The 13342-nt window shown below is 36.0% G+C and overlaps 1 protein-coding gene across 5 annotated transcripts in view; it reads right to left on the bottom strand.

Moving 5' to 3' along the window:
• The window catches only part of LOC127871507 (trithorax group protein osa-like), a 116516-nt gene that overhangs the window by 26032 nt on the left and 77142 nt on the right, over positions 1-13342 (bottom strand). For all 5 annotated transcript variants that reach the window (XM_052414496.1, XM_052414500.1, XM_052414497.1 and 2 more), the window contains 2 exons: positions 8367-8458; positions 575-626 (listed from right to left, as the gene is read on the bottom strand). In XM_052414496.1, the coding sequence (XP_052270456.1) occupies positions 575-601 (27 nt within the window). In that variant the 5' untranslated portion in view covers positions 602-626; positions 8367-8458. The remainder of the gene's footprint in view (positions 1-574; positions 627-8366; positions 8459-13342) is intronic.

The following is a 13342-nucleotide window of genomic DNA, read 5'->3' as shown; positions in this document are numbered from 1 at the left end:
TTACTGATATTCCAGACATCATCAGGTCCTTTCAATAACATTCATATCTTACATCAGTATATTAAATAGCAACATCAGTAGATTCTGAGAATGCTTCCAACAGTCTACTTAAACTGCAAGCTCAATGAAAGAGTATGGAAATGATCGTCATCCGAATAAACTGTTATATTTTTATATTTAAGGTAACATTTTTATGAAAATTTCTGACAGACAAGTAATTTCAGAAAGTGTAAGTAAAAGCAAAATATGTCAGCAAACTTACTTTTAGGTTCATATGAAATACAAGGATTTTGCTGTTTCCTGTTAATAAATAAAGTCCTTTAAAAATGGTTAAATATATGGTAGTTAAAAATCATTAATTTTTGTTTAAAGAACAACGAATGACGGAAAAAGGGCGAACACAAAAGCTCACCATGAACAGGTTGTGCTGGTGAGCTAACAAAGAACTGAAGACTATATGACTCTTCAAATCTTTCATCTTCCCGCAACATTTACATTTTGGTAACATGTTGATGCTTGCATCAGTAAAATAAAGTTTTAATTCATTTTTGAATGCAACAGCTTTTTCACATACCATTATAGCTGGAGAGGATGTATGCATTGTGGCCGAGAACTGACATCAATCTCTGCAAAAAACAAAAATGAATAATAACTCACTCATCACCTTATTCTAAAACATATGCAAAATCTGTTAAAAGATCTAAATATTAGATTGGCTATCATTTAAACTTTGAGCTACCTAACCCACGAAAAAGGATAATAGTTAATTAACAGTCAAATTAAAGGATGTAAAACTCCCCTTCCAATTTCACTGAAACCCAATTCACGTTTTGATGTGAAAAACATTTTGACAAGTGGCTCCCACAATAAATGGTATTGCACGATAAAAGTAACAAACTTCATTTACCAGTAAATACTTATTTGTTAATGATTTAAAGATGTATTACATCATGTAAGCCCACTGACGATCAAAGAAGTTTTTTTTTTAATTTTTACTCTTTTTTCCATGCCTACCTTCATCTTCTTTACATATTTTTTTAGAATTTGGTCATGAAAGATGATTGATAATATTTGAAACTGTAAAGGCTTGTTATTCAATATCATTTCAGGGCTTTTTTTGGCCCGATTTTATAGCCGAAATTTGGCTATATTCCCAATTGCAAAAGTATACTTTTCCCCCAAAAAATTCCCAATTTGGGAAAAAACGCTAATGACATCGGCTCTTTTGCTTTTTATAAAAGCGTAGTCCGATCCGGTCTCATACGGGTTTTAGACTATACCTCGATTTGGATAATGTCGGCATTATTCGTGTGCACGATATGCTCCGCGTTGTTGAGGGGCTTATTATATTTGTGATGAAATTCAAGTGTTTTGTGATTCGGCTGAATGAAAAACAAAGATGTCGCGCAATTCGAAATATAACGTGAAAAAGATTCTTAAGCAAAACCCTTGCGGCAAAACAAACTGTTGATTTTTTTAAGCAAGCGTCATTAAATAAACAAACATTGTCAGAAGTACAAGTCTTCCCATTGAAACTCCTTCCATTGTTAATGATAGTAATTTAATAACAAGTGACTCTTTTGCATTGTCATCGTTGATTTCGGGAAGCAAAGTGCTGACTCATATTCAACATGTTGAAAGCAGCAAAGAAGAAGAAGAAGAAAGCAGCAGTTCTTCAGAAGAAGATGAAGTGCCTCCTAATAAAATGATGCCTGGTGTGACTGAAGACTTTGTGTGAGCTTATTATGTCGAAAACTGTTGATCATGGTGGTGTTTGTGATTAAAGATTAGATGCTGAACTCATTCATGTAGTTTTAAATCCCAATTTATTTCCCCAATTTCTTGAAAATGCTGATAAAATTCCCAATTTCAAAGCCATGGGCTGTCTTCCCAAAAAGCTGAAAAAAAGCCCTGCATTTATTTTCAAAGTACATTAGATTGTTTTCTTTCTTTCAAAGGGCAAACTGCAGGCAAGCAAAATTACCAACCTGTGTGACCAAATTTTTTAATTAAAAAGCTTATTAACCTTTAACTGTTTAAAGAACAAGTCTACAGATATCAGTAAACAAGAAACCGTTGGAGACGGGTGATGCTCCCCAATTGTTACAATATTGCTTTATATATTCAGATAAAAGGAAACGTCTTGAGGGGCATAACTTTGGACAAAATAATATAATGGATGGTTTAGCAACTTTAAAATTTCAAAGGGCCATAACTCTCTAAATAAATCATCTAATTAGAACCCACAAATAACATGTGGGCATAAATGAGCATAAAAAACAGCTAGCATATAGATCACCAGAAAAATTCTTGCATTCTAAACATAAAATTGTGGTTGGATAAACATTAATACAGATTGCACATTAAATATAGATGTTAATCACCGGCATGTCAACATTTAAGAGAACAATAAAGGATCACAATATATATGCCCCCTGCACCCCACCTCTTATAAAGTGGAGGCGTGACAAAACTGTACATGTTAACATTATTTAAATATTACTAAACCAAAGCACTAACTTAACTGTTTTCATATTCATTTTACATGACTTTTAGTAGAAAATCAGGCAAGCGTAAACATCAATTCAGCACTCAAGCCAGTTATCTAGCTTACAATCGCAAAATTTAACAGTTAAACCTGTTTCAACTCAGCAAAATCAAATTACAACCAATAAATTATTAAGTAAGTATCAATTTATAAAATAACACACAATCAGTTTTACAGAGTTCATATTAAGTAAAATGTATCATTATGAAAACAGTTTTCAAATTCAGTTATTTTTAATCAGATATGAGTGATGTTTGTGCATGAGGAATGATATCATATTGGTTTCTTATGGTAAACTCAAATTATGGCCATATTACAAATACATGTATCCGTTAATATCACCTAATCTGTGGATAGGTTATCTTTGAAAACATTATTTTTATGGAAATCTTCTGAATATTCTTTTTAAAAATAAAAAAACGGGCAAAATCTTAACCGAATTTCCGATATGCCGAGGAAGCTATAACAGTATTCGTTCTCAAATGATTGTGCACTCAAACAAATTTGTCCCTACCCCCCTCTCCCATTAAAACAAGGATATCAGTAAAACTGATGGATGCTACCCAATCAGTCAATCTTGTGAATGCAACAACTTGAATTAAGCAACCTTTGTCTTATAAGACCACTTTGAATTCCACCACAGCGTTTTCACTCTATTTTGATATTGTATTAAGTGACTTTTGTCTTACTTGACCAGCAACCGCTGATTTCTAAGTATTTTGATGTCCAAATATTGGATTAAGTGACCAACAGTTGGTAAAATTTGAGAATCTGTTGATCCTTTAGAGCAAACTTGATCGCCGATTTTTGTAAGTTTGACTAAACGAAAGAAAAGCCGCTTCCTGTCAAGAAGCCATAAAATGTCACTTTCTCGACGATAAAATTAGCTTCTTTTGTCTAACTCAACATGCTAAACCAATTGGGTAAGAGCATGTGCATAGCTCCCCCTTTTAAATGATTTACTGAGAACTAAGGTGGAGTTAACGGTAGAGTGCACAACCAGATATTGAACACGTGCTTCACGCATGTTCAGTACCAATTATTTGCAACCGTTATTATTCTGCATAAGCTTTGAAACAATGAATACATTTGTCTGGGCTTTCCACAAAAGGCCGAGTAGTTCCTATATACCAACTTCCTGCACATTTCCAAAAAATGGCGAGAGTTTGTCTTTACGAAATATGCAAAACACATTAATCGTCAAAAACGGTGACAGCGTTTTGGTGGATTTTTACTAGTTATAACAAGAGAGCCTGAAAGGCCCAAAGTCGCCTACCTGAGATAACAAGATATCATTGGGACAAATCTTCTGACCAAGATTCATGAAGATTGGACAATAAATGTGGCCTCTAGAGTGTTAACAAGGTTTTACTAACCCCATATAAGGAAAAATGCCCCGCCCCTGGTGGCCATGTTTTTAAAGCAACCAAAACAATTTTCGAACTCATCCAAGATATCATTGGGAAAAATCTTCTCACCAACTTTCATGATGATCGGAAAATAAATGTGACCTCTAGAGTGTTAACAAGGTTTTACTATAGCCATATAAGGAAAAATGCCCTGCCCCCATGGTGGCCATGTTTTTCAACCAACCGGCATCATTTTTGAACTTGTCCATGATATCATTGGGATGAATGTTCTGACCAAGTTTCATGAAGATCGGACAATAAATGTGGCCTCTAGAGTGTTAACAAGATTTTACTTTAGCCATATAAGGAAAAATGCCCTGCCCCTTGGCAGCCATGTTTTTCAAGCAAAGATTACCATTTTTGAACTCATCCAAGATATCATTGGGACAAATCATATGAGCAAGTTTCATGAAGATCGGAAAATAAATGTGGCCTCTTGAGTGTTAACAAGGTTTCACTATAGCCATATAAGGAAAAATGCCCCGCCCCCTAGCGGCCATGTTTTTCAACCGAACGGCATCATTTTCGAACTCGTCCAAGATATTATTGGGATGAATCTTTTGACCAAGTTTCATAAAGATTTGACAATAAATGTGGTCTCTAGAGTGTTAACAAGATTTTACTATAGCTATAATTGCCATATGATATAAGGAAAAATGCCCCGCCCCTTGGCAGCCATGATTTTCAAGCAAACGTAACCATTTTTAAACTCATCCAAGATATCATTGAGACCAATCTTCTGACCAAATTTCATGAAGATTGGACAATAAATGCGGCCTCTAGAGAGTTTACAAGGCAAATGTTGACCGCGCACGACGCACAACAGACAAAAGGCGATCACAAAAGCTCACCATCAGTACGTTGTGCTCAGGTGAGCTAAAAATGCAAGATAATCATATGTTTAACTACACTAATATCTGGATTATTTTATAGAATTTAAATGTTAATTAAACAAGACAGCTGTGTCACAGAAATTGGTCTATGAACTTGAAACTGACAATGAATTTACTTTAGTCCAGATTTGTCTTTTTTAAAGACCGTTTTATTAAGAGGCCACTTTTGGTCTAAGGAGGGCATTTAGACCAACTGGAACAGGATCAGTTACATTAGTAAGTTGCTTTTTGGTATCAAACATGCCCATATGTTATGAAATGGCGGGGCGGGGATTCCGAAAGGCAGGGTACAGCACCCTTCCATTAATGCCTAGCTGGATCACTGGAATCTAATTTAAAACTCCTTGAAATAAGATAATAAGAGTGATTTACTTGTCATGATAATGCTGTCTCCGATTGTTTAACAATACTACTCATAATTGATAACATTAATGTCAACACAGCATCGGGAGCCAATACAAACAAGCCCTCATTCACTAATCAGTCAGATAAACAATTAAATAAGTGTTTAGCTGCCTCAGTAAGCCGCAGGGAAGATCAAGGCGTAAAGGAATCACTGATGTATCGGGATTCTGACAACTGGACACTGTCATATTATAGTGTGACTCTCCTCTAATAGAAAAATCAATACATTAGCTGTGAGCACAGATAATGCTGTCCATCATTCAATATTCATTAGCTTATCAATGGGTGAAAAGGGCACAATTATAAATTCGTGCAGGGGAGGCTAATCCTGATAAGGCAATGTGAAGGAAGAGAAGCAAAGTCCAATATCTATGTAGTCTTTTTCCAAACACACATAAAGCAAAGTATGAGCCGCACCAAGCATTAGACAAAAGCCAATGAAATACAACATTGATTTCAATTATTGTTTATCAGGGAAACTAAGAAATGGTCTAGATTTCTGTCTGAAGAACACACTATTCTAAAGTGTGCATTAGGCCACGACTTTTATATTTCTTGGTTTACAAAACCGCTGACCCTAATTTTTGGAAAATGGGAAAAAAAATCGGAAAATTGGCTTTTTTTAATATATTATATTCCCGACCGCACTGAAAAACGAGCAAAACGAGAAAAAAAAAAAGATCCGGTTTGAGTACGGTTGCGAATAAAATCAAGTAAGTACAATCAACAATTGGTTCACATAATTATATTGCAGTGATCGGGATATTTTTCAATGTGACATATTATGTACAAGTCTTTAAATGGGCACTTCTCAAAATTTATTTCGGGTAAAAATTACAGACAATAGGTAAATCAGCGTCAGTAAAATGTCGACCCCATCAAAATTTATTTCCGAGTCTGTGACGCAACTATATTGTTTAACATGTTAAATTATATTAAACAAACCCGATATTATAGTAGACAAGAGGGCCAAGATGGCCCTAGTTCGCTCACCTGAGAGGATTCAGTTCATTCAATCTTTACCATACGTCAAACTTGACCAAGATATCGGCCAGACAAACATCCTGGTCAAGTTTTATCATTATTGAACCAAAACTCTGGCATATGGAGTGATTTTGTTTTTGTAAGATTTGACCTGGTGGCCTATATTTTGAGTTGACCCCCCTTACCAAACATCAAACTTTGCTTACAAAAATAAATATTATAACCAAGATTCATAAAATATGAAACAAAATTGTGACCTCTAGAGTGTTCACAAGGATTTTGTAAAATATAATGAAAATTTTGACAATCTAAGGGCATAATTATGGCATGAATTATCCATGTTATTCAACTGACAAGAACCATTTTCAAACTCAACTCTCATATCAAAGAAACAAATTTCCTGACCAAATTTCATGAAAATTGGGCCAAAATGGGACTTCTAGAGTGTTCACATGTTTTCACTATGTACATATAGAGAAAAATGCCCCGCCCACTGGCGGCCATGTTTTTTCACCGATCTGGACCATTTTCGAACTCGTCCGATATATCAATAAAACCAATGTTTTGACCAACTTTCTTGCTGTTTATGCTTTACTTGTTACCTGAGCAGTTCACACGGTGTCAACAACGCTGACATAAACATAGGTATAAAGCACTAATGCGCTTTTAGGCGTAGCTGTTTGACTTAGTTTTCATCTTAGTGACTTTTACATAACGCAGACAGACACACATGAATATTTTTGAATATTTAATAAGCTGATTCGAGATACAACCTCTGAATGTTTGCTACATCACTGCGTATGTACTCAAGTCAAAGGATGTAGCACTGTTCAGTGTAAGGAATTCCGGACTACTCTCTGTATGCTCAAACGACAAAGTTACAATTAGGCGTTACAATCCATCTCGCAGAATTTCACTATCGCCTCCAAGATAAGAAAACAATCATTAGCAAAATAGTATAGTGTCACGATAAGAGAAAATCTTTTAATTATCATACCACAATGTTTGCCGTACTTGGTCAGCATGTCTGGAAATCATTGCTTACTGTGTGGATAGGCTGCCATAATTAACAAGTTTGCTATTTTGAATTCAATTTTGTATCAAAAAGCATTGTTCTTAAATGTGGCATTTTCAATTCGCAATGAGATTTGTAATGACCCTCGTCATGCGAAAATGGGTCTTATTCCATATGCGCCCATCATATAAATAGCCCACTCAGCTATCTCTCCTTCTGGTAAGGAGAAACACAAGACGGCCAAGATGGCCCTAGTTCGCTCACCTGAGAGGAGTCGGTTCATTCAATCTTTACAAAATGTCAAACTTAACCTAGATATTGTCCAGACAAACATTCTGGTCAAGTTTCATCATTATTTCATCTGCGAGTCATGATCAATATACCTATGAAGTTTCATGATCCTAGGCGTAAGCATTCTTGAGTTATCATCTGGAAACCATTTTTCTAAGTTGAGTCACGGTTACCTTGACAGCCATTGTGTGAATACGTTCTTTGGCACTGTGACCTTGACCTTTGACCTAGTGACCTGATAATCAATAGGGGTGATCTGCGAGTCATGATCAATATACCTATGAAGTTTCATGAACCTAGGCATAAGCGTGCTTGAGTTATCATCCAGAAACCATTTTACTATTTCAGGTCACAGTGACCTTGACCTTTGACCCAGTGACCTGAAAATCAATAGAGGTCATCTGCTTGTCATGATCATTGAACCTATGAAGTTTCATGATCCTAGGCCTAAGCGCTCTTGAGTTATCATCCGGAAACCATCTGGTGGACGGACCGACCAACCAACCGACATGTGCAAAACAATATACCCCCTCTTCTTCGAAGGGGGGCATAATTATCTCCCTGAAAGCTTATTACTTCCCTTGGCAAAAATTTTAAATTGTAAAATTGTAAAACAGAATGCCAGACAGGCAGACTGCCAGACAGTGCGACTGATCGATGCCACCATACCAGAGGCATATACAGTTTAAGAGTTTGCACCATTCATTACAAAATTTAGAAGTTGTCTTTAGATAGGATGCTCTGTATTTCCATATCAATCAACTGTCTATTCACAAACTACACATTCTAAATGTTCAATTGACAAAGCCATCAGAACTTACCTTTATGTCTCATTTGTGGTTTAAATTCCAAATCTGGATAGGATTTTTTTCAGTGAACAAAGCACCTGTAGGTTCTCTATCTTTCAAGGTGTCTGAAACAGAAAATATAATGACACCTTAGGAAAATAAATCAAAATTACTAATAAGGTTTATTTCCTCAACAATTTGTATCATTAGAAGTTAAACAAGTACTTTGCATTGTTTATACATGCAAAATGTGAAACAAGTTTAATACAAAAGCTATTTCATATAACTTAAAATTAACAAGAGATTGACAAGCAATATTGTCCCCTAACGGTGAAAATCCAACATGGTCAGTATTTTTTTTTGTATTTGTTGCCATAGCAACCAGAAGTCTTGATGTAGGAACAAAATGAAATGACATGCATAATCTACGTATTGCCATCTATATATGTCTCAAGTTTCATGATAAAATATGAACAACTTTTTAAGTTATCGCAGGATCCAGAAAAGTGTGACAGACAGACTGACAGAGCGCAAACCATTTCACCGGTAGGGGACAATAAATGTAAAATATTATTGAACTTTTCAAAATAGCTTTTCACTGATGCTTGCTTACAGTATTAGAGATGGATATTGAAAACTGCTGCAAATACTACTGCTGACCAATCAGATGAAATCCCTTTTAATTGAATATATAATAAACAGCGTGGAGCCCTATGCAAATCACATGGGTGCATTTTTATTTTAATCCCCCCCCCCCAACCTCAATGTGCCAACATACAGAGATGTTAATTTGAAAATTTTATAATGCAATTGTAAATATTCATTAAAAAAACATGGTTTTTTTTTCTTCAGAATACTCCTACACTAAGTGATTAAATTAAAACGTATGGGCTGTGCTCTGCGCAAAAAAGGGGCTTAATATATGTGCGTAAAATTTATTCCCAGATAAGCCTGTGCAGTCCACACAGGCTTATCAGTGACAACACTTTCCACTTTTATGATTTTTTTGTTAAAAGTCTCTTCTTAGCAAAAATCCAGTGTAGGCGGAAAGTCTTGTCCTTGATTAGCCTTTGTGGACTTTATCACACGCATTAAACTCCTTGTCACAGAGCACGGGAATACATGTAATAAACACTGACTCGCGAGTTGTTCACACCTTTATTGACATTACACAACAGGATTAACACCAATTAGCTGTTGAAGGTCATTTAACCTCTAAGCTATTAAAATCGGTTAAATGGATGGATAAAGCAATGTATCCGTGATTGTCGCAATCTTTGTAACGACTTTACGTACTGTCTGAATTTAATTACGCATACATGTGCGCATACATGTGCACATACATGTAATATTTACATGTAGCAAGGCTTTTCACATGCCATTTAATGATCCCTCACCGGGGCGCTTGAATTTCGAAATCAGAGTCCCCGGGGCGCATAAAATTTTCCGATCAGTGTATTTTTCAGTAAAAGAAATTGGATATTGTCAAAAACAATCAAGGTTTCTCCATCAGTGTATCAATATTCCCTGTTTTAAAAGAGCTCTCGTTACCGGCTTTCACATGTAATCGCCATAAACACCACATGGGGTAATGGATAATCGACTGATTAGAGAATAACTTGACACGCGTTGCGAATATTCTAGCCACATAACACAGTCATTTAAATGCTGACAAGGATGTATCAGGTAACCTTCCAGTCGTTCGTTCCAGTCGTCAAACTGTGATGTTCATCGTCCAATCGATAACGCAAATGCTTATGAGGGCGGGGTTAACTATCAACCATTATTTTTTATTGTCGTTGGCACGAAGTAAGAGTTTGTCACAGCTTGATTAGCAAGAAGTTGTAACATTTACGTAATATAAATCCGGTATCTAGAACAGTACATTAAAGACGGTTTCGGGCATCATTATCACACCTTTTTACTGTAAACAAGTGTTAACTATGACTCATAATTAATAAGAGAAATTAATTGCAAGTGATAAACAATTAATTACAGTAGACTCTCTGTAAACCGGACGGTCTCAGGACCGGCCTGATCGTCCGGTTTTCAGAGAGTTCCGGTTTACCAAGAGTTTGCATATTGCCGAAATATACATGGTATGCATTGTGTACAGAATCACATATAAATATAACAAACCATATACATTTACATGTACCATGTGATAACTGTACGCAGGTACTGATGATGTTAATTGCATTCCTAAAAAATGTGTTTTTAATCAATTAAAAGCAAAAAATATTCCATACCGACTAGTTCTGATTAATCCCAAAGTGAGCCTGGTGATTTAAACATGTACGTACGTGGCATTTGTCATATAGGCGAGTGACGACACAAATAAGATTGTTGTAGATACACGATTTATTATCATTAAACATACACACTAGCAAACAACAGCGTCATAATTATTTTTTAAGATGTTTTTTAAGATATTCATAATCTCAAAACCTACTAACTTTTGATGTTTACGATTTCACGAAAAAGTCCAAGATCACTCTTTGCTTGAAAGCACATTTCTCCTTTATGTAAAAAACATGGCTATAAGATCTTTTAAAATAACCGAGAAGATCACAAGAAAGTGATCGTCGCAACGGCATGCATTATTTTTTTAAATTAAATTGTTTATCATAGGTGATAATAAATAATTTATAAAACGATCGAGTCAATCACTTTTTGGTGTTACCGCGAGTCTATTATAGACATTCACAGTTTGTTTTACATTACTTAATCGGACTCCCATAGCGCGGTAACGACTTGACACCTTTATGTTATGTTTAATCCGATTATCGATAATTGCGCGAGCAAAATGTGTGACACCGCACTCGCTGTGCTGACTGGGTATTGTTATTTTCACGCCTCGGGCATCTTGAGAATTTAGACCGTCCGGTATACTCAATGTATTTTACGTTGAAAATGACCAAATTTACGGAGATACCCGTCCGGTTTCCGGTTTTCAGAGAGTTCGGTTTATTCAACATTTTTTAACAAGGAAATAGAAGGAGAAAATACGGGACTGGCCCGACCGTCCGGAATCGGGAGAGTTCCGGTATTCAGAGAGTCCGGTATTGGCAGAGTCTACTGTACTTATAGCGAGTAAGTTGTGCAAATAACTCCCAGTTACAATTATGGATAACAATTTAATTCCAGTACATGTATATTTTATCATGTCCATTTATAGAACTGATTCACTTCGTTTTTCTGACATTTATTGGACTAGTAATGCGCTTAAACAAATTTTCGTTGAATTAATTACGCACACTTGTAAATGTTTCGTCCGATAATCGATACTTAAAAAACTGATGATGGCAACCGGTCATAATCCTCATGGACAACGTGAATTTCATGCACAATTCCGTCAAAACATTTATTCGACTTGTAAAGTGTTTAAACAAATTATCGTTGAATTCATAACGCAACAATTGCTGTTAATATTTGTTGAAATCTCAAATGGGAATAATTAAATTTGTAATCCGAAACCCATTCCCGTAAGACGATATAAACGCGTTTTTTAATCCGAAACACACTTCCGAATGTAAATGTTACCACAACGTTAACACATTTATTTTGTGTCGAATCTTTTTCTCAATTAAAAAGAGCGCGAAAATTTGCAGCATGTACAACGTCGCGTCATTTGCATAGAAAATGCGCGCTTGTATCGTTTTAACAAGCACACAACACGTCAGGGGATTGACGCATGTTCAGAGGCAATATTTCATCAAATCTATAAATAGTCACTAAAAATTGATTTGATACTATAGAAAAATGGCAAGGTTTGTGTTAAAGAAATAATTGAGAGATTTTATCGTAAATATTTACCAGAAAGTGATTTATAACAACGGGATTATCAGGTAATTAATAGAAACTTGAGTACTTGTAAGTATACAGAAATAGAGTCGGGTTGAAACAGATGTATTGGGGAATCGTTCGAGTAGCGATTTTACTATCTGTACGGGAAAGTTTTAAAACAATTAAACAATATAAAAACAAGGGCTGTTTGTAAAACATGCATGCCCCCCATATGGGCTCTAAGTTGTAGTGACAGCCATTTTGTAAATATGTTTTTTGTCACTGTGACCTTGACCTTTGATCTAGTGACCTGAAAATCAATAGGGGTCATCTGCAAGTCATGATCAATGTACCTATGAAGTTTCATGATCCTAGGCATAAGCTTTCCTGAGTTATCATCAGGAAACCATTTTACTATTTCGGGTCACTGTGACCTTGACCTTTGACCTAGTGACCTGAAAATCAATAGGGGTCATCTGCCAGTCATGATCAATGTACCTATCAAGTTTCATGATCCTAGGCATAAGCGTTCTTGAGTTATCATCCGGAAACCATTTTACTATTTCGGGTCACCGTGACCTTGACCTTTGACCTAGTGACCTGAAAATCAATAGGGGTCATCTGCTAGTCATGATCAATCTACCTATCAAGTTTCATGATCCTAGGCATAAGGGTTCTTGAATTATCATCCGGAAACCATTTTAATATTTCGGGTCACCGTGACCTTGACCTTTGACCTAGTGACCTGAAAATCAATAGGGGTCATCTGCTAGTCATGATCAATCTACCTATGAAGTTTCATGATCCTAGGCATAAGCACTCTTGAATTATCATCCGGAAACCATTTTACTATTTCGGGTCACAGTGACCTTGACCTTTGACCTAGTGACCTCAAAATCAATAGGGGTCATCTATGAGTCATGATCAATGTACCTATGAAGTTTCATGATCCTAGGCCTAAGCGTTCTTGAGTTATTGTCTGACAACCACCTGGTGGACGGACCGACCGACCGACAGACCGACAGACCGACCGACATGAGCAAAGCAATATACCCCCTCTTCTTCGAAGGGGGGCATAAAAATATTATATTTTTAATGACTGGGGGATTTTCTTGAAGAGTCATAGCGCACCAAATGATGTATTTTGATGCTGTTTTTCTTTGAGTTACAACTCACCACAGAACGTGAATTGACACTTTAAATTTAAAAAAAATCAACGTCGG

This window comes from Dreissena polymorpha, chromosome 3 (assembly GCF_020536995.1).
Source record: "Dreissena polymorpha isolate Duluth1 chromosome 3, UMN_Dpol_1.0, whole genome shotgun sequence".
Taxonomy (NCBI): domain Eukaryota; kingdom Metazoa; phylum Mollusca; class Bivalvia; order Myida; family Dreissenidae; genus Dreissena; species Dreissena polymorpha.
The sequence above is the reverse complement of the archived record's forward strand: the minus strand, read 5'-3'. Positions and strand labels throughout refer to the sequence as shown.